Source organism: Phalaenopsis equestris, unplaced genomic scaffold (assembly GCF_001263595.1).
Source record: "Phalaenopsis equestris unplaced genomic scaffold, ASM126359v1 Scaffold000411, whole genome shotgun sequence".
NCBI lineage: Eukaryota > Viridiplantae > Streptophyta > Magnoliopsida > Asparagales > Orchidaceae > Phalaenopsis > Phalaenopsis equestris.
The window spans coordinates 776,628-799,347 of record NW_018164852.1 but is presented as its reverse complement, the minus strand read 5'-3'; the positions used below and the strand labels follow the sequence as shown (position 1 = coordinate 799,347).

At 33.8% G+C, this 22,720-nt stretch overlaps 1 protein-coding gene across 1 annotated transcript; it reads left to right on the top strand.

The window, feature by feature from the left end:
• The first annotated feature begins 275 nt into the window (after positions 1-275).
• Positions 276-15,441, top strand: LOC110027012 (succinate dehydrogenase [ubiquinone] iron-sulfur subunit 1, mitochondrial-like). Its single transcript, XM_020728270.1, has 2 exons — positions 276-1,036; positions 15,245-15,441. Exons 1-2 carry the CDS (start codon positions 357-359, stop codon positions 15,414-15,416), a joined length of 852 nt encoding a protein of 283 aa, XP_020583929.1. The 5' UTR covers positions 276-356; the 3' UTR covers positions 15,417-15,441.
• The last annotated feature ends 7,279 nt before the right edge of the window (positions 15,442-22,720 follow it).

Genomic DNA, 22,720 nt, shown 5'->3' with positions numbered 1-22,720 from the left:
TTGATGGAGAGGAAGTTTTATGCAGTTCGCACATCTAAAGTTGATTGAGTTATATAATCTGATGTCAAAAGAAAATGTAATTGTCAGTTTTGATGTTCCGGACTTCTCAAGTCTGATGTGAATGGTATTCCGTCAGGTGAACCAATTGGAACACTATTCACATGAAACTTAAAAGTAAAGAACAACATAACTTACAATAACATGTTATTCTGTTTCCACATTTTAGCTAACCCATTAAGAATTATTTAATACAAATAAAATCATCGCCATTATGAGCCTGAAACTTACTCTTTACTGTCAATCAAGAATTTCGCCGCATACTATGTATTACAGCCCTTTCTCTCATCTCGTTCTCGATGGCCCTCCTCCTCCTCCGCCGCGTCGTCGCCTCTTCCGCGGAGCGCACCGCCGCCGCCACTAACATAGCAGCCCGCCTTGTTCCAACACAGTGGATTTCCTCGCAGGCGGAGCCTGCCTCATCGAAGCCGAAGAAGATGAAGACGTTCTCGATCTACCGTTGGAATCCCGACAATCCGACGACGAAGCCGCAGCTCCGTGACTACGAATTGGATCTCAGCGAGTGCGGGCCGATGGTCCTCGACGCATTGATCAAGATAAAAAATGAGATGGATCCGAGCCTCACCTTTCGGCGATCGTGCCGCGAGGGGATCTGCGGTTCCTGCGCCATGAATATGGATGGAGACAATGGGCTGGCGTGCCTCACTAAGATCCGCTCGGAAAGCGGTACGGCAACTACGATCACGCCGCTGCCGCACATGTTTGTCATCAAGGATCTTGTGGTGGACATAGACATGACCAACTTCTACTTGCAGTATAAGAGCGTGGAACCGTGGCTGAAGCTCAAGGACGCGCCTGCAGTGCCGGGGAAGGAGAATCTCCAAAGCAAGAAGGATCGGGCCAAGCTGGACGGCATGTACGAGTGCATTCTTTGTGCTTGCTGTACCACATCCTGCCCTAGCTACTGGTGGAATCCGGAGTCCTACCTTGGCCCGGCCGCCCTTCTACAGGCCAATAGGTTATTGCCTTTTAATTTTCTTTTCTTCACCTCCTTTCCTGATTCTTACGATTTGGTCCTTTTATCTGATATGCTGATCATCTTAAAATGATATCTGCGGGTAGTCCCTATTAATATCATTTTTTATTTTCTTGGGGAATTTGAGAGAATTTAATCTCAAACACAAGCACAAGGCATATACAAAGTCTTGAACCCAAGCTTATGCTTTCAACAAAGGTTAAGAGGCTAAGGTGGCTTGCATAGGAGCTGCTGTTACTTGAGCGTGTCGTTGTTTCTTAGGAGTTGCACTGTCGTGCTTGCTTTTTTGGTAATTGGTTTAATCCAAAAAATCGTACTATTTAGATTGTGGCGGTCGAAAGAGGGCTGCTTCAAATTTTTTTTGAAGGTATTCAATGAATGATGAAGAGTAGAATTTGTGTTCGGCAGAGGAGAATCGAGTATGAATTGGGAAATGAACTTGCGGATGTTCTGTGTTTTAGGGGTCTGGAAAAGGAAAAATGAGATCTTATTTGGTGTATTATCATTTAAGGGATGATTTTGATGGAAATTTAAATATTATTCTTTTTACTTGTCACTTTTAGAAAGCGAATGATGTGGGCCTGGGATGATTTTTTGAGATGTTCCATTCTCTTAATAGCTCGTGTTTTTTATGCATTCATTGAGCATTTTTACTTTTCTTACAATATCTATACGGATGTCACAAATTGCAAAGCCATTCATAGGTTTGTTTACCATGCGGCAGTTACCTTGTGTCATAATTTCATTAAGGCATCTTTCTTAAGATTTCCCTTTGCAAAATTTTTACGGCAAAGTTCATTCAATAACCGGATTATTTATCCACTACAACTGATCTCCTCCAATCATTATGGGTAATCTGCGTTAGAAAGGTTTCAAAAGATTTGCAGTAAACCTTATTTCTTTGTCTACTCTAGACTTCGTTTAAATTGGTATAGACCACCTTAAGGTTGCAATATTTTAATTATTTAATTATATGGTGCAATGTAGCAGGTAAGTTGCTACTTTTTAGCAATATGATGATGTTGATGACATTCTTTTCTAAAATTGTGTATTATGACATTTTTTTATATGTGTCCCTTGTATATGTCAAATAGATATGTAGTTATGCCTCGGCTTTAGCTAGTAGCACCTCTTTTGTTGAATGATATGGATGCTTAATGTCTCATGAATGCATTAGCTGCTATGATGAATATTATTTGAACGATGCTTGATGTGTTGATCATGGTTTGGAATTATTCAAGAAGGAACTTGGGTAAAGAAGGAGAACACGAAAATAAACTTTATGAGGAGGAGGAGAAGATAGAAAGAGGTATATCAGGTAGAAAGAGAAGGAGAGGGGGAGATAAGCATAATAGTTACTACTTGAGTTTCTTTTATGGGATTCTAGTAGTTTGGATACTTATTTGGATAAAATCATTATTCTATTTGGCAAGTTCATACAGATTAATATTATATAGCTTGGAATAGAAATCTTTAAACTGCAATAGAGCAGTGGTTGGCTTTGAGCTCTTGATAATCATTGAAAGCCAACTTTCTCTTATTCAATTTCCCATTAGGAGTGTCACATGATGTGCCTTATCAAGAATCTTCCTAATGAAAGCTATTGCATCAATCATAGCAGGGTTTTGATTTTTTCATGATCAAATTTGGGAGCTTGGAATACGAAGATGTGAATAAACGATCAAATGGAGTAAGAACTATCTCAACATTTTCATTTCTTAAACAAAAAATCTAAAACTTAAAAAAGCCATTCTATTTTACATAACTTTAATTTACAATAGTCTGTTTAGATTTAAACTTTTTCAACTCAAAGAGAAATAAAATCTAAATTGTTATATTTATCTTTTTAATTTTCTTGGCATCCGTGAACATATTTTCTAGGATTTTTTTACTCTGAAGTAGATTTTATTAAAAAATATTAGCAACTGAACGTACAAGTTAAACTGCTCAATGGTAAAATATTTCTAAATTATAATAATTCATATTTAAAAAAAAATTGCAAAAAAATAGTAAGTAATAAAAAAAGAGAGTGTAGAAATCAATTTTTTAGTTGCTTTTATTTATTTCAATCTGAATATTCGTTAGTGGGAGTCACTGTTTAAATTTATATGAAAGAACACATTTAATTTTTTTAAAATCCACTAAAATGGTTAACATTCATTTAAATTTTCATTTCTATTTTACATGCACGGACATATTGCATCATTAACCATCACCATCTGACGATGACTCCACATATGTATATGTATGTACTGTATTTTAATTTTTTATTTTATTCTAGCATTTTCCTTAAACAATGAAACAAATGAAAAAAAAAAGTGGTTTTGCATTTTTGAAGGAATAGAAAAAAATATTTATAATGTTTGCATATTAAAAGATAGTATTGAAGCAATTTAAAATATTTAGATGCACTTTCAAAAATAAATGGATTACGTAAAATAAAAACCTATTTACCCACATGTTCAATATAACTATTGTTTTTTTTCTCGATCAAGCTAGTCTTTTGATTTACTGTAGTAGTGCATTAGCTTTGATTAGCTTTTATTGTTTTGTTTTTTTTCTGTTACTGGATTTTAATTATAGTATTAAACGCATTGAATTAGTTAAACATATATAGTTAATAAACTTTAATAAAACATGTACATTAACATCATTTAGTTTATTGAAATTTTATGATATATGAAAACCTTATTAATCAAATGCTTTTGATCAACAAAGTTTCTTAATATTTAATTTGTCATTTTTGAGTTAGGAGCACTAATTACTTGTTTCGAGAATCTAAATTAAATTTGCACCTAAACTAAATAGCTAATAAAAAAGATATTTAATTTTGCATATATATTTTATACTTGAAAGTTTCTTTTCACTTTTTTGAAATTTTATGATATATGAAAACTTTATTAATCAAGTGCTTTTGATTAGCAAAGTTTCTTAATATTTAATTTGTCATTTTGTAATTAGGAACACTAATTGCTTGTTTTGAGAATCTAAATTAAATTTGCACTTAAACTAAATAGCTAATAAAAAAGATATTTAATTTTGCATATAAATTATTTACTTGAAAGTTTCTTTTCACTTTTTTGATTTAGTCTTCTCAATTATCCTTAACAATTTTAACAAAATTTTTAAAATCATTTTAATTTAGTAGGGTTTTTTTTTTTTCAAAAATATGTAGAATTATAAAACATAAAAACTTAAATTTTTAGTTTCAAACTTTTATCTAAAGTCATAAAAATCCCACTTTCCCTCACTTTCAAGCCATTTCTTGCTCTCGTAATTCGTAGGAGCTTGCTTGAGCACCTTGTAGCACAGAAGTTCTGCTCTATTCTAGTAAAATGCTCGGCTTCTCTTCCCCTTTATTCTTCCTCTTCTAATTAAGTCACCCGCACACTCACCACTCCTTTGTTCGCTCGTGTTTTGTCGAAGACACGCGAGGAAGGCTCACTTGAGCCGTTTGAGCCACCCAGAGCGATCATTTTGTTCCACTATTGCCTTTCTATCTTTATTTCTTTTGTCTTGTCGTTTCTTTACTTCCATCTCTCTTACTCGCGTCCCTTTGTCTCACTTTATCTTTGTGCTTTGGTTGTGTGTTTGCATGGAATGGGGGTAATGAGGGGATAACTCCCTTGTTGATTTCACATGTTCAGTGGAAATGTCAATTGAACGACACTTGTAAAGGAAATGTTGTTAGCATATGAATTCATTTAATTTATTATATATACAAATTATATTTATATATATATATATATATAATTAAGCTAATTAAAATTAATAGATAATTATTATAGATTTGGACTTGGAATTGAGAAATTCTCAAGAATTAGTTTTGTATTGGCTTTGATGGTACTCAGATTGAAATCACTAGCTGACTAATGAGCCAAATCTAGCTTAGATTAAACGTAAATTAAACCAGTCTTGGATTGGATCAAAACCAGCGATCGATTGAATTAAAATGCATACATACACACATATGGCTGCATATATTATTTATTATAAGTTGGAACAAGTGAGCCTTAATTTAAAAATAAATATTTTGCTTAAACTAGAAATCTTTTTGAGTCTAGTCAACTTGAAATTATTTGATTTCTAGTGGACTTAAAATTGTTTTTCAATCGAGTATATACATAAATTTTGTTACTAGTATTCTGCATATATCATATTTTATGCATTATATTTTTCTATATAAATATATATTTCTAGTTAAATTTTGAATTGAGTCAAATTGTCTTCTTGTTTGGAGTGGAGCTAATTGTTCATTTCTAATCAAGTCGAGTTGAATCAAATTTCTCGTGCTTTTCAATTGTGTCTCGAGTTTTCTTAGTGCACGTGGCATCGAAGCTAGGAGATGTTAATGCCTAGTTAGGTTTTCATGGTTTTTTTCTTGCAGGTTTCATTATGTTGTTGATTTAGTTGAGCATCAACTTCTTTGGCATTATACTTGGTCAATTTTTGTATTACCGCTGGCGGAAATTGGTTGACTATGGCTCAAATTTTGGCTATTACTTTATTGTATGTATTGTGAGTTGCTTTTGTTGGTTTGTGTTGGAATTTAATTCAAGGTGTTCGAAATTTGTACCTTGTAACCGCTTTGACCCTTTAGGGTTTTCAATCTTTTAGTGTGAAGGGCACTTGTATGGTCTCTCTTCCTTCGAAATTCTTGATATTCCAGAGCTTCTTATTTTCATTTGTTCTACACGTGCAACTCATTTAAAAGCAAAGGCTCCTGTCCATTTTGTAAAAACTCATCTTTCCTTTATCGATGTGGCTCTATCATCTTATTCATAAAATCTTTAATAAAGGCTCCAATGGGCAAGACTCTACTACTCTTCTCATTGGTATTATGCCTCTTTTAGCTTCCCATGTTAACTTAGTATATTTCTCATTGAATAGAAAATTGATTCAAATGTTCAATTACCCTTCCATGGAAGAAATTGAAATTTTCTTCAAACGTCTTAGCTCATTGCATCTGTTTTCCTTGGGGTATTTAGGTCCAAAGAGTGTTGATTCATTTACATAACAATGAAGTTCATTTTTTTATGTTCTTTAAAGGTATCTACTATCATGCCATGATACATACTCTTTAAATGGATATCATTTTGATATGAAAGGACCATATATGGCTTCCATTTTGATTTTATTTTCTCGTCTCCATATTTTTCTCGCCAATCATGCAAATTTATATTATGTTGTGCTTGTCTTATGTATAACGTTAAGGGCAGGCGCTGTTACCAATTGTTACTGCTTCACTTTGGTTTTGATCGAGCTTGATGTCACATATACTTTTAATAAAAAGATTTGAATAGTAGATCAAGGATATTTGTAATCGGTGATATTTGAGAATATCCTCTCTCTTCTGCACTTTAAAACCAGGACATGATGTTTTTTTTCTTTTTTACATCTTAAAATTAAGAAAATGTTCCTTTGCTTAAAAAGGAATATGAAAGCTTTCAGTGGGGCTGTCATCAAGAGTTTAAGGTATTAATTATCCTATTTTGTATCTTGATTCTTATGGTGAAAGTTTGCAAATTATAATTTTTGGGGTTTGTAGGAGAAAGTTATTCCCCCACATTGGAGGAAGTTTGGCTTTAGGTGATCATTTAGGTAATGATATTGTTTTTAATCTCCAGAATTGGGTTATTTATAACTTAGAAAGAAAATAACATTTATGTGACTTATAAAGGCTGCCAATTTAATAGTGCGAGGGATGCACTGGTGGTTGGTATTCCAACTTTATTTAAGATTCTATTGTTATGGAGAAAGATGCAGATGCCTTTGGGAAGATGGTTCATCTAAGTCGTTTTTCTCTTATTTGCAGGACTCTACTGACGTGTCTTTCTGTTACTTTTGTTTATCATTTTCCATTATTGATTTTTTATTTATTCATTTAAATTTTTTAGGTTTTTTTTCCCACACAATATCCAAACTACATACACCGCATATGCAAGATCTTGAACCTAAGACTTCTTTGTTGAAAGTCAAATCTCTCAACCACTGTGCCAAGATGACTTGAATATTATCAATATGATTGACTCAGAGAAAATCTATTGTGAACATTCTTTTACTTGCTTCTTTTCTTTTTTGCATTGCCTTAGGGCTGTGAGCTTGATTTGATGTTGGCCCATTCCAATGTGATGGTGGCTTTACATTTGTGAAAGCATTAACAAATCTTGGAGGCATGTTATGTCTAGCCCTAGTTTTTGGATGATCGGATCCAACGCTAGAATGTTAGAAGCTCTATGTTGTTTTGAATCTTTTTTGAAAAACTCTTAGGTTTGTTTGGTGGCATATACATGATGAAAAGGACAATGACTACCTTCTAGCTAGAAACTTGTTGGGGTTGCCCTTAGGGCTTAAATGAGTTGAACTTAGTTGAGCCAAGCAGGCGCCTATTCGAGCTCAAGTTCGTTTATTAAAAGCTTATTCGAGCTTGGCTCTAGCTCAAACTTGTTTATAAATACCATTTTAGAATTTGACTCAAGCTCTATCTAGGCTCAATTTATATAGGGATTATTGAGCTTATTAATTAACAACATGTTTAACAATATGAATGAACCTTAATCAAGCCTTGATTAAATCTTAATCAAGCATTAATTGAGCCTTACTCGAGTTGAAAACAATAACCGACTCATATCAAACAATGTTTATTGAGGCTAAAAATAAATATCTTGATGATACTGTTACCGAACTAGTTGTAATCAAGCTTTAATTAATCTTGTTCACAAGGTGTAAATAATATTGTTCTTGAACATGAATGAATCGGACAATAAGATGTTCAAGCTTGTTCATTTAGTTATTGGGTACTCTTGAAATTGTTCAAATTCATTGAGTTATTTAATCAAACAATCAAAAAAAGCTTTAATCGAGCCAAGTCACGAGTGACTTTGTGCTTGGTCAGTTTATTTGCAACCCTACTTTTGAAAGTTTATTTTATCAATTTTTTTAAATCATACTCTTTTTTAGTTTTTCTTTAGTTTATGCTTGTATGCAATAGTTTTTCTTCTATTAAGAAAATCATAATTAGTTTAGTATGGATTGCAGTAAATTGTGTCAATTGGCTAATCTTAAGTGATCAATAGGACTGAACGCTAGATTAGCTCAACTTGTGAACTAATCTTGATTTGTTTAACATCGTTATCCATAATGAGTCAGCATGGGCTAAACTAAATTATTTGACATGGGCAAACCTAATTGGGTACATGATATGACAAATCAAATTGGACTAAACTATGTATTTGTTGGCATTTGCATGCCTTGTTTTGAGGGTCGCTGATAAATTTGATGCTATTTACACTATACTTGTTCAACTAGAAATAAATTTATTTTCAGTTCCTCTAATGAATGTTCTAAATATTCTCTTTAGGTGATTGCATTTTGTTTTGACCTCATATCATTCATATCAGATTTTTATTTCTTAAATTTAGGGTTTATTGGTAGGTTGCAAAAGGAATGCGGTGTAAAATTGTAGGGTTTTAAAATTTCGGGTGTTTGGTCAGAAAAATTCCAAACACTGTGTAAAATTGTAATGCATTCGAAATTTTTTTAGTAGTTTATTTTAAGTGTATTTGAAATCCATCGTATTTGGGTGAATTCCAAATACATAGCTTTAGCAAGATATTGTCCGCCGTTTGTCTGACGCTCCTGACACCACCCGCCACCACCCACCTTCGCCACCCACCCGCCACCATGTTGGTTGTTGGTGGCTGCCTGCTACGATTGTCATCCTCTCACTGTTAGTCTCCCACTGACAGTCCTCTGCTGCCACCATTAGTCACTCACCGCCCCTGCAAGACAGCTCTTAATGTTGCACGCCACCGCCCTTCGACCACCATTGGCCAACCTGCCTGCCACCAACTGCCCCCATCTACCTTTGACAGCCAACCATCGTTCTCAGTAGCCGCCACACGGTGACAACAACTGCCACCCTCATCCAACAGTCACTACCTGCTACCCTTTCACCTGCCCGCCTTCCCGTCTAATATCTACTGCCACTAGCTGCTTGTTTGTCATTTGTTGACCTCATATTTTAGTTTGTTTTTATTTTACTCCAAACTAAACCAAAAAAATATGAAATTTTACATTTATTTTACAATCCAAATAACTCCAAAGTATTCTAAATACAATACATTATTTTTGTGTTTTGCGCCGAATTATTTTTTCACCATACCAAACAACCTCTTAATGCATTGTTAAAAATATAGAAACTGTAAATGTGGCGATAACTTTCTCTTGTTACTGTTGAAACATGAAAGTTGACATGTTATGATTAAATATATGAATTACAACTAGGGATTTTGTCGTTTTAATGCTTTTAATGCAAAACTAAATATTCCTTGTTATTTATATCTTATTCATTGATATGTGCTAATAATTAAGATGATTGATGTGAGACTACTAATATTTTATCAATAATTTATATATATATTTATATAGATGCGTGAATTTCCATTAAGTGATTGGCATGAATTTGATTGTTTTGACTTTAAATTAAATTGTAATTAGTTCATCGTCCTTGTGAGTGCTAGTTGTATATGTGATTCTTTTTAATAATGTATGAATATGATTACTTAATTCTAGGGAGAGTTCTCCTTGTACCAGTGTATGGTTTGAATTTTTTTTTTGTACTTCAATAATTTTGTTTCTTTTTGTTTTTCTTATAAATTATTAATTCAATATGTATCCTTGTGAGTACTAGTTGTTTGTGTGATTCTTTCGAATAATGCATAAATATGACCAACTTAATTCTCGGCAGAGTTATCTCCTTGTACCAGTGTATTGTATAAATTTTTTTTTATTGTACTTCAATAATTTTGTTTCTTTTTTTTTTCTTTTAAATTATTAATTGCTACTTTATGTTCTTGATTTTGGTTTGTAATTGGTTAATCATAAATTTGTTTTCGTGAAAATTAATTTATTTGCCCTTTTTTTCTAATTTTTGCTGAAATTTTTTAATATTTATGATGATTCGATCACCAGTTGGGTTTAAGAACTGCTATTGTTTGTTTTTATTCAAAGAAAGTGAGGTGTTGTATTAATTATTTAACTTGTGATCTATTAATTTTTACTTTGTTTTGCATGAATGAATATTATGCATCATATTACCTGTATTAAAAAGTTTAACTTTGAGTACTTTTGCATAAAAATGGTATTGGTGCTTTAAGATTTTCATAATGTTACTTAGAAGTGGGGATAACTAGCAGGGTAACATAATAAACTTTGAAGGCATGTAATTATAACAACTATTTAAAAGTAATTGTTTGAATTATCAAGTATGATGTCTTATCTGAGTTAAACACGAGCCGACAAATTAACAGCGAGTGAAGTTTACTTAGAAGTGGGGATAACTAGCAGGGTAACATAATAAACTTTGAAGGCTATAATTATAGCAACTATTTAAAAGTAAATGTTTGAATTATTAAGTATGATGTCTTATGTGAATTAAACATGAGCCGAGAAATTAAAAGCGAGTAAGCACATACACTTGCCTTAGGTTCCAATCATGATAATAATCTAATTCATTAAAATTTTAATTCTAGTAAGAATCAGGGAAATCAACTTGATAGATGATTCAAGTGTTTAATAATATGCTTTTGAATATCATAAACATTAAAATTTTCAAGTTGGAGATCTTAAAACTTTTATTGATTATTCCCTAGGCATATAATTTTTTTGAACGAAAGAATATGTTAGATGAATGTCAAATAAGGTTTGCCAAAATGGAATTAACTGAGAAAACTTAATTTATTAGATGCATGGATAGGTAAAAGAGAGACAATAGGAAGGGAACTACTGCTTGGGCTGAAAATGGGAAAAAAATTAAAGGAAAATTATTTGGATTTTGTCATATCATGCTAAATTACTTGATGAATTTAATTCTCTAATATAAGGCACTAAAATTGTTATTGAATGCATGAACAAAATTTAAGAAATTTTCTTGTTTTTTTTTTTTTTTGTTTTTAAGAATTTTTTTTGCCATTTAAGGTCATTGGAGATTTTAAAATCACAATGCATAGGCTTAAAATTAGTTTGACAACCGGCATATAGAGGAAGATGGCATTTTGTCACATTCCATCTCTTGAGTATGTCCTTCAACCTACGCTTCTTTGAAAAAATGTTAATTTTTTTGGTTTAAGCGATTACAACATATTTAGATAGTGCATTGTTTCTTTGAAGTTATCAAGTTCGGTTTAGTGCAACTACTACATTTAAAAGCAGTAGCACTACAATGAATAAGGATACTAAGGAAAAATCTGTGCATCTATATCTTGGTCTATAATTTTTGCGAAGACATATTTTAAGTGCCATTGTAATGATCATAGACTTGCATGTGTTCTAGTAAAAATATATGTATAAATTTGTATGATAATGATAACAAAGTTAATGAATCTGATGATGTTCATAGATTTGATGAAAGTTTTAGGGATTTAATGATACTTTTGCTGAATAACTCTTTGAGTGTTATGTGTTGCATCATATCCACTTCTGTGTTTCAATCTGATTGGAAGGGAATTTTTGTCTTTTAAATCTATTCAAACACGGGAAGAAGATTTGTAAGCTTATAATTGACAGCAGTGGTTGTGAATGCTATTTCAAATTTTTTTGAAAATCTTATGTCGAAACTTGAACAACATTTCCAATCATTTATAGTAGCTTAGATAGTTGAAGCTGTTATATTCATGTCTTAAAGCTCTCTAATTTCGATTTAATTGGCTACCTATATTGATATAATTTAGTATGATGTGCTGTCTATGGGTGTTGCTCTTGTTATTTAGGTAGACTTGATATAATTTAGTATAATGTGTTGTCTTAAAGCTTGCTAGTTTTGATTTCATTGGCTGCATATATTGATATAATTCAGTATGATGTGTTGTCTATGGGTGTTGCTCTTGGTATTTGGGTGCATTTCGATTTTATGACCATGATGTTGTTATTTTTGGAGATCTTAAACAAAATCTTTAGAATAATCAAAGAGAGATGGTTTTGAAACCAATAAAGCCTACGGGTAAATTTCAGTGTAAACATGAATCTAGTATTCTTAACTAATAAAAAAGCTTTTAAACATTTTGAATAAACAAGCATATGTGCAAGTTTGTAGGCTAGGGGTGTCATTTATGCTTTAACAATTGAATATTGTATTAAAGTTGTGATTTTGTGTGATGATCTTAAACAATTATTAGATGTTTTTAAAGTCATTTGCCCTAATGCACTTCCTAATGAATTATCATCATTAAAGGATAAATTGTGTTTTTGATTTAGTTCTTAAAGTTCATGGGTTGCATACAAAATGATTTATTAGGAAAAGTTCAAGTCCCTGTGTTCTACTTGCTTTACTTGCACCTAAAAAGGATGTTAAGTTGGATAATGCGTGTAGAGAGTAGGCCATAATATAAGATCATTAATAATATATTTTCTATATTGGATGACATATGAACATACAATCAATGGTTTTGTGATATTTTTGAAGAATTAATTTGCGAGGTGGATACCATTAGATTAGAATTATTGAAAGTATACAATGAATAGTTGATACAAACATGAGTGAAAAACTCCTTTTAAAAGTCAAGATAGATCATATGAATAGTTGATAAAATTTTTTGGATTAATAAATGCTCTCAATACTGTTATGAGAATAAGAAATTATTCTTGTAATATTTCATTGGAAGATTTGTTGTTTCTTTTATGATATTCTAATTTGTTGCAAAACTACAGATGCTTATTTGATGCATCTCAGGAAAGTTTATGAGGTTTTATAAGCTGATAAATTATATTTGACTATGAAGGGTATTGCTTTATAATTGAATTTATTTATTTTTAGATTTTGTTGTGTGAGGGTTGGACTATTTATTGATTCTAATAAAGGTTAAAGAGATTAATAATTGGCTAAAATCTTTTAGTATGCGTGATATTCAGAATTATTATGACTTGACTAAATATTTTTTTAGGCTTTTACTGAAATTGAGAACTTAAAAATTCACATATAAGGAAGTTACTTGATTTTAATAGGATGTTTGACATCCAGGTTGGTATTAGACAAGTTTTAACTTGGACTCGCATCCTATTGCATTCTTTTTTTTTTAAATTGAACGAGGCTAAACAAAAATATTCAAATTATGATAGAAAATTTTATGATATAGTGAAAGTTTAAAGATATTGAAGACAATATCTACAATTAGGTAGTTTTATTTTGATTATTAAATTTTGAAATGTTTGAATTCTCAGAAGTTGGAATGTTGACATGCCGAGTGAAATTTTGACAGTAATGTTCTCGTCTATAAGCATTGTGTTGGATCTGATATGGATACTTTGAGTAGAATTTTTTATCTTTTACATAAAATGCAAGTTATGGTTGCTGGATTTGATCATATGAAAGAGAAGCATGTTTTATGTTAAGCATTTGGTGGAATTTATGAATACCTAAATAACGATTCATCTTTGCTTAATAAAGATTACATAATTAAAGATAGATTTTTTTAAATATATTTGTCTTAATTATCGATTTATCATTAAGCATTTTTTGAATTTAGATTAACATGTTGAGGGCGTTATTACTCATTTTGGAAGAGATAAAACTTACAATGATTGAGGATATGCATTTATGATCAAATTTGAAAAGAGATGTAAAGAGTACTATTTCACAATGCAGGACTTGCCAATCTTCTAATTATAGATGATATAAATAGGATTCTAGTTCTATTCAAATCCATATAAATTGTGGGATGACATTAATATGTGATACCATACATAACAAGACAAAACTGAAATCTGCTATTTCGAAAATTTCAGATATGACGAAAGCTGGACCGAAAATCCCAAGAAAAGAATGTATTAACTGAGAAGAGAGACGACTGATCATCACATCAGGATATTGTATATGTATACTTGTTATCCTGGAAGTATATGGGAAATATTGTTCCAATTAGAAAGTCTGGAACCCCTTCTAACATATAAGATAGTCTTGTATAGGCAAGCCCTCAATAAACATAGAAAACTAAGAAAAAAATACTTCATTAGAAGTTTGACACCCTACTAAAAACATAACAATTTCAGCTCCTACCTCAATATGACTTTATGTTAGGTTTGCTGTGAACATTGAGAAAGAACAATCCTATCTTTTTTTTAACAGTAGTCATTTTTCTAAAATAATTCATTGTATATTTTATCATAGAACTATTGATGCATCTCTCTTCAATAAATTTTTTTTGGTCGAACTGAAGTGATCAATCGAATTTTAGGATATCATTACTTTAGCCAAACTGAAGGAGTTAATGGAAGCTCGAGTGATCTATTGTGTTGTCATATAAATGAGCACACATTCAGAATTTACATACAATTCATCGGGCAACAAGTCCAACAAAATGAGTTCATTTAACATCACAGATAATATAAACTTAGAAAATGTATAGTTCTTGTTGATCTGTTTTTAGAATTCAATTAATGCATTTGCGCAATTATTCACAATTCATATATATGTGATGCATAAGTATATTGATAGAAAATTGTGGGTTTGTTATTATAGTTTGAAGCTTATCTCTTATGCTAATATGATTTTTATAGAATTTAATTCTGGCTGTAGGGTCATGCTGCATTTAAATCTAAATGGTTTCCAACTAAAATTAACAGTTCATTGGAAATATATTCAAAGTTTAAGGTAATAATTTATTACACTCGCCCTAAATTTAACAATTATTAGTGTATCCCAATTTTGTAAGGATGAATTCGTAAACAGTCATCCCAGTACTGAAAAATGTCTGCTTGATCTTGGCTTTTTCTTCAAGTTGCCATTCTAAACCTTCAGTGTTTTATATCCTTATTCATTAACCAAAAAAAAAAAGAGGAATATAACATTAAAATCAAGTGGCATTTACATGCACACCACAGAATTCTTTTGTATTGATATGTCAAACACCTCAACTTTTTTTTTTTTATATGTATTAATATCATCCAAATCTTTCGTATCACATAAAAAATACCACCATTTGAACTTAAAAAAAGTAGAGTATACATTTTCATGCATACGAAAGTTGGTATGCATGTAGAAAGTGACGTTTAAGAGTTAGATATGTAAAATACATAGAAATTCAAGGGTATGTATGTAAAACTTCCTAAAATCAGTTGAGTATAAGTTAATCATTGATTGTCTATGGTATCTTAAAACCACATATATGTCTATATGTTTTATCTATTGTGTTCCAGATGGATTCAAGACAGCCGCGACCAGTATACAAAGGAACGTCTGGATGCCATTAATGATGAATTTAAACTGTATCGGTGCCATACCATAAAGAACTGTGTGCACGCCTGTCCAAAGGGATTAAATCCTGCCAAGCAGATTGAATCAATTAAAAAGCTTCAGCTCAAGCAGTAGCTGCTCTTCATATGTTTTTTACCGACATTTTGTAGCCACTCCAATTCCTCCGATCAAAGCTGTATTTTACGCCCCATTTCTCTGCAGCTTCTGCTGAATAATCATTATTGAATGTAACAAACTGTATAATTCATGCCCCGAATCTTATTGTTTGGGAAAATAAAAGGCGTTTATAATCTACTTTCTGAGATAAGAAGGCTATTCAGTCAGCTATGTTTGATGCTTCATGAAATTTTGTGTGAAAAGCAGTTGTGTAAGTGGTCATCTTCTTCTCTATTATTTGTCTTTCCCGGCCTTTTCTTAAGATCTTAATCATGACTTTTGTTTTTGTGATGCGGATCATTATTTCTGCTGCTTCATCTGCTTATGAAGAATAATCTGTGCGATTTGTTCTGTCATGCGATTCAAATCATTTGATTGAGGATAATTTATAAAGGAAAATTTTTTATTTTAGATATTCAGATATTTTTACGTGAAGATAATAGACAAATTTACATACATACCACATGATAATCACATGCACATGCACGACCTTTTGGTGTGATAAACTTCTTCTAGAACAGGTGTATTGTTTTTTAAAATAAATAATAGTGATTTTTTTTTTAATGTGATTTTAAAGATTGGAGTGTTTTGCATGTAAATATGAATGTTTGGATGTTGGATATGTACATACACAAGATTTGTGTGGTATGTATGTAAATTAATTAAAATAATATATAGACGATTAATGCCAAACAAAATTCTAAAACTTCAAATTCATTTATACTCTTACCTCAAATGCCATTGCTTGTAACACTTTGAATCACGATCAACTTAAGCTCATAGGAGACAAACAATTCTTGATACTTATTAGAAGATTTGCGAAGATAGATGAATGATTATTTCTTGTTTTAGCATTGCATGAAAAATTAGGATACACTCAGGTAATTAAAAAGAAGTAAGCGGGAGGTGGCACCTCGACTTTTTAGTGATAAGGGGAAAAAATCAGGGGGTTTAACCCATTTGAAATGAATGATGAGTACAGAGGTCCACTCATCACTTGAATTAGGAAAGATAAAATTACAAAGTTATATATCAGTAATTTAGTTATAGTTCTTCATGACAGCAGATTGGAAGGGCCATAGTCGATTGTTGCAGATGTGATAATCCATCGTAAGTGTTGTAAATGGTGGTTGTAACGCCAGTTTTTCGTAGAAGTTGTTGATAACCATGATAATAGTTAGTCATGTGGGTCTTAGATGATTGTTTCAGGAGTGTTGAGAGATTGTAGTAAGTAGTTCTAGGACATGTGGACAACATAGGTTTATAGCCCATAGTTGTGTGCTGTGATCACATTTGTGGGCTCCAGGGACCGAAATTAGGAGTTGTACTAGCTATGGATCATGTAGGTCATAGTTGGTCATGTAGGTCGTAGTCGTGAGTAATAATAAAATTCGTGGCCGCAAGGGTCGGAGTAAGGGGTTGCACCAGTTGTGAACAACGTAAGCCGTAGTTGGTCACATAGGTTGGAGTGGTGAGTATTAATTATGTCTCTAGGCTGTGGCGGCCAAAGTTGGGCGATGCACAAGCTGTGGACCACGTAAGTCATATTGGTGAGTTGTAATGACGTCCATAATCCGTGAGGGCCAGAGTTGGGAGCTACACGAGTTGCAGGTTCGTAGGTTTTTAGAGCTAGAGTCAAGAGCTGCGCAAGCTATGGACCACGTTGGTCGTAGTTGTTCACGTTGACTGTAGTGGTGAGTTGTAATGACGTCCATAGGTCGCGTGGGATGGAGTCGGGAGCTGCACAAGTTGTTGACCAATTAGGTCGTAGTTGGTCACGTAGAGCATAAAAGTGAGTTGTAATGACGTCAATAAGCCGCGAGGGCTGAAGTTGAGAGCTGCACGAGTTGTGAACCGCTTAGGCTGTAGTTGATGACATGGGTCGTAGTGGTGAGTTATAATGACTTTCATAGGTCGTGGGGGCCCAAGTCGGGGGTCGCACAAGCTTATGTAAGTTGTGCTGTTACATCGTCTTTGAAGTGCGTTGTTGCACTATCGTTTGAGTTAGCCTTGTATGGTGCTTCATCACTCTGCGTCGTCAGTTGTTGCTTTGCATGGTGCTTCATCGCAAGGAGTCGATGACAATTGATAATGATTGACAATGGCTAAAAAGTGGTGATCGACGGTGTTCGGTGATGGTCGACGACTGCAGGAGTAGGAAGCAACTTCAACTCCTTCTCCATGCTTCAGTCCTCTTCAGACTTCAAGTTATCTCCCACTTTTTAAAGAGAGGGGTAGGACTTTATTTATAGAATTTCGTTTGCAATTAATTAGAGAATATGAACTATTTTGATCAGACGGTCCAAAGAGATTTCCTCAATCATAAAGTGTTTGATGGACATTTGAGTACTAATTAATGTCGGAATTTAATGATCTTGGGCTAGTTGGACTCATCTTATTGAGACACTCAATTTGATTATAAGCTTGTCTGATTCAATTTCATTTGACATTTCAAATATGCCCAAGAAATTTCTAAAAGTTATCTAAAGGCTCAATTTAAACTTGATTTAACTCAGATAGATCAATTTTGATACCGTGAGTCCGTGTCGTCGAGCCAATCAGTGTGATTATAAGTTTGTTAAGATGGAGTTCTAGTTGATTTTTAATCAGAGATTAAACAATTCTTGCTCAAAAAGCTGTCTCTAGATTCATGTCGGATGATAGAAATTTTATTGTAGGTGTATCTGATACACCACCAACAAAATTTCATCATCCAACACGAACACAAATCTCGAGATGATATTTAAGTAAGAAACATTCAAATCTTGATAAAAATTCATCCAGAGCTCCGATTTTAGCAAAATTATAGTTAAACTGACCGGTTCGATGAGACGGACCTGATGATATGAAAACTAGCCCAATCCGAGTCAAATCAAGCTCAGATCAAGTCATTAAACCACTCTTAAAAGATTTTTGAACACATTTGGAAGGTCAAACTGATGCCAAAACTGGCAAGTTTATACTTGAATCGAGCGGCTTGACAAGACGAATCCAACGAGCCCAAGACCACTCAATTCTGACATCGTTAAGGCACTCAAATGTCCATTAAATGCAGCATGATTGGATGAAATTCTCCGGATTGTCCAATCAAAATGGTTGATATTCCTGCATTAATTGCACCAAGAACACTATAAATAGACCGCCACCCCTCACATGAAAGGAAGGAGGACTAGAGAGAGTTTGAGGTCTTGAGGAAAAGCTGCAGCTCAACATCACTACCAATCGTCGTCGACTACTGCCGACCTCCATCGACGACCATTGCCGACCTTAGTCATCGATCACCGTTGACTGTCGTCGACTGCCAACGACCACCACTGATCGTCATTAATCTCCGCCGACCGGCGTCAACCACCACTGACCGTCGTCAACCTCCACCTACCGTCATCAATCACCACCAATCATACGCCGTCAGTCGACGTTGTACCTTGAAAAAGATAGTTACCTTTCCCGTCTATGGGACGAGGGATTGTGGTAATCATCAATCAATAGTGGATTTTCGCAACTGGGTCAGACCCCGTGATTTTTTTCTTACGGGTTTTCCACGTAAAACTTCTAGAGTCATCACCGCTTTTTTCTATTTCATTTGTGTATGTGCTGAACTTGCGTACAATGCTAAGACAATAATTTACTACTCTACCACCGTGAATTTTCTAGCATGCATCAGTTTGGCGCCGTCTGTGGGAAGCTCTCAATCCCACCACTAAAGTACTTACTCAATTTTCTACATGGCCACCAGATAAAATATTCGGGACAATGGAGTAGCTCGCTCTAACTCCCATCATTCCAGGGAGCAGTCACGAAGTCAAGGGAGACGCGTTTCTTCATCTTCCCGCCCTGGAAGACGTTATCCAATCAACGAGGGGGTTTGGGGTCCTTCTATGGAAGAACGAATACGTAGAATGGAGGAATCCCAACTGGAGATCATACAATTCCTACGAGGGATCCAACAACCACTATCCACACCGATGACCGAAACTCGTTTACCATTAAATTCGAGACTAACAAGAAACCTACTACCCAAAGGAAATCGTACCGTCCCCTCTGCTCAAGAGGGAACAATTCCCTTGTCATGACGTGAAGTTGAACTCCTGGACACCGCAAGTTCCACTCATCCATCTCATACAACTCTCCTAGCACCACCACATCTTACTACCATTCCAGATGATGTCATCCGTAATGAACTACGTCGCCTCGTTCGACAAGAGTTCCTCGTAGAGGAAAAAAGATCATTTCCACACTCACCCTAACATCCTTGGATCCTCTCCCTTAGTGAACGAGGTCCTCCAACACCTTATCCCAACAGGCTTCAAGTTGCCGAACATTGACGCATATGAAGGGATAACTGACCCTATGAACATATTGTATGAACATATTGATCATTTTATCGAACCATCATGCACATTCAATGTGCCTCTGACGCGCTTCTATGTCAGGTTTTCCCAACCACTCTTAAGGGATAAGCTCAAACCTGGTTCTACTCTCTGCCGGGGGGCACTGCAAACACCTTCAACGAGCTTGCCAAACTATTTGTGATAAAACATCATTTTAATCGACATTCTAAACTAAGGACTAATAGTAGTAGATTAGAATTTGACTAAGGACCTCTTACCTCGCTTCCCTGTGGGATCAATAAACGGGACTCCACTAGAGCCATGTATTACTGAGCGATACGTATACTTGCATTTGAAATTGTGACTTTACAAAATCTTTATAAATATATAAATCCGGGTTCATAAATTCTTGCATATTAAAAGTTGCATCAAGTTTTTGGCGTCATTGCCGGGGGTTTAAATCTTCTAGTAGTGGTGTCAAATTCTTGTATTTTTAAGTATATAAAAAGTCGCGGTAAAAAATCATCCCAATTTTATTTTAAATAATAGTAACCAACGAATATGAAACAAATAATGGGTGAATAGTCAAGCCAATCCTTTAGAAAATTGAAATAACCAGAGTAGTACAAATTAAAGACCACCTTACCCTCTTGGCTTTAACTCAAATCCCCAGTTTAGGAAAATAAATTGTCTTTAGAGGAAGTAGTATTGCAAATAAAAAATCAACTACTGAGTCAAGCTGTAGCCATAAGAAATATTGAAAATCGGTTGGTTTAAAAAATTCCCTTAGTACTAGACCCCAATGAACTCCTCCTAGTAACACCGATGTTAACTCTAGGGAAAAGAGTAATGAGCAAGTAAAAATGGTTAAATTGAGAAGTGGAAGAGAGTTTGAGAAAGTGAGTAGGAAGGAGCTTGAAATGGTTGAGGATAACCCCAAACCAAAAAAACCTTTTGAAAATTCTTCTAAGGACTTTAGAAGACCAACTTCACATGTTAGAAAGGAATTAGAAAGGCCACCTTTACCATTTCCTCAAAGACTTCAAAAACACAAATTTGATCAACAATTTTCTTGATTCCTAGAAGTGCTTTAGAAGTTGATCATCAACCTATATTTTTTCTGAGACATTGGAAAAAATGCTTAGCTATGTAAAGTTTATGAAGGATATTCTAAATAAGAAGAGAAATCTAGGAAACTTTGAGACCGTTGCGCTTAGTGAGGAATACAATGCTATCATACAAAAAAAACACCCTAAAAACTTAAGGACCTTTGGAGTTTCACTATTTCTCATGTAATAGGAGAGAAATTCTTTGGATAGGCTCTTTGTGACTTAGGTTTTAGCATTAACTTCATGCCTTTATCTATCTTTAAGAGGTTGGGATTATGAGAAGTCTATCCCACCACTGCTACCCTTCAGCTTGTTGACTAATCTCTTACCTATCCTAGGGGGTTATAGAGGATGCCTTAGTTAAGGTGGATAAGTTTATTTTCCCTTTTAATTATTTTGGACATGGAGGAGGATAAGGAGGTACTCATCATCTTAGGCAGACCTTTCTTAGCCACTGATAGGGGAATGATTGATGTTTAAAAGAAAGAATTAAATATGATGATAAATGATCAGGAGGTAACTTTTAATGTTAATTTTTTTAAAAAATCCTCTTTTGAATCAAATGTGGATTTCTGTTTAGGTTGGATTTAGTGAACTAATTTAGCAGAAGCCAATTTCAGGAGATGTCTGAAGTTAATCCAGTAGAGTGGAGCTTGATCAAGGATGATAAAAATGATTCTAAGGATGAATAAACTCTACTATTAGAATTAAACCCTAGGATGTATAGGGAGAGGTTTGGACTGTTAGACACCACTGAAAACTCTAAACCATTAGTTTCATCCATTGATGAGCCACCTAAGGTTGAACTGAAGGTATTACTTAAACATCTGAGGTATGTTTTTTTAGGGGAGCCTTCCACATTACCTGTAATTATCTCTTCAGGAAAAGTAGTTTATAGGAAAACAAATTGATGAGAGTTCTGAGAGTTTTAACAGAACCTTTGGATGTACTCTGGTTGATATTATGAGGATTAGTTTGTCAATGTGTATGCATATGATTCATATGGTAAACGATCATAAACCTAGGGTTGAACCACAAAGGAGACATAACCCAATCATGAAAGAGGCAGTAAAGAAAGATATTTTAAAATCGTTAGACACATCCATCATCTACCCCATCTCAAATAGTGCTTGGGTTAGCCCTATCAATTGTTTACCCTACAAGGGGTTGTTACTATTGTTGAGAATGAACAAAGTGAATTAATTTTAACAAGACAGGTCACAGGGTGACATATATGTATTGATTATAGAAAGTTAAACTCTATCACTTAGAAAGACCACTTTCCTTTACCCTTTCCTGACCAAATGTTGGATAGGCTAGCTGGTCATCTGTTCTTCTTCTTCTTCTTAGGTGGTTATTCTGGTTATCATCAAATTTGCACAGCTCTTGAGGATCAAGATAATACTTTCTTTATGAGCCCTTATGAGATATTTGCTTTTAAGAGGATGTCATCCAAACTGTGCAATGAGCCTATCACTTTTCAGCGTTGCATGATGGTTATTTTTCTGATTTGATTGAAAAAGGGATAGAGGTGTTCATAGATATTTTTTTTGCCTTCGACCCTACATTTGACACTTGCTTAGAACATCTAGCTAGGGTTCTTCAGAGACGTGAGGAGACTAATTTAGTTCTGAAATGGGAAAAATATCAATTTATGATTCCTGAAAGGATAATGTTAGGACACAATTTATGAAAGGGGAATGGAGGTAAACCCAACTAAGCTTCATTTTATATCAAAACTTCCCCCACCCACTTCTGTAAGGAGAGTTAGGAGCCTCTTAGGGCATGTTGGATTCAATAGGCAGTATATTAAATATTTTTC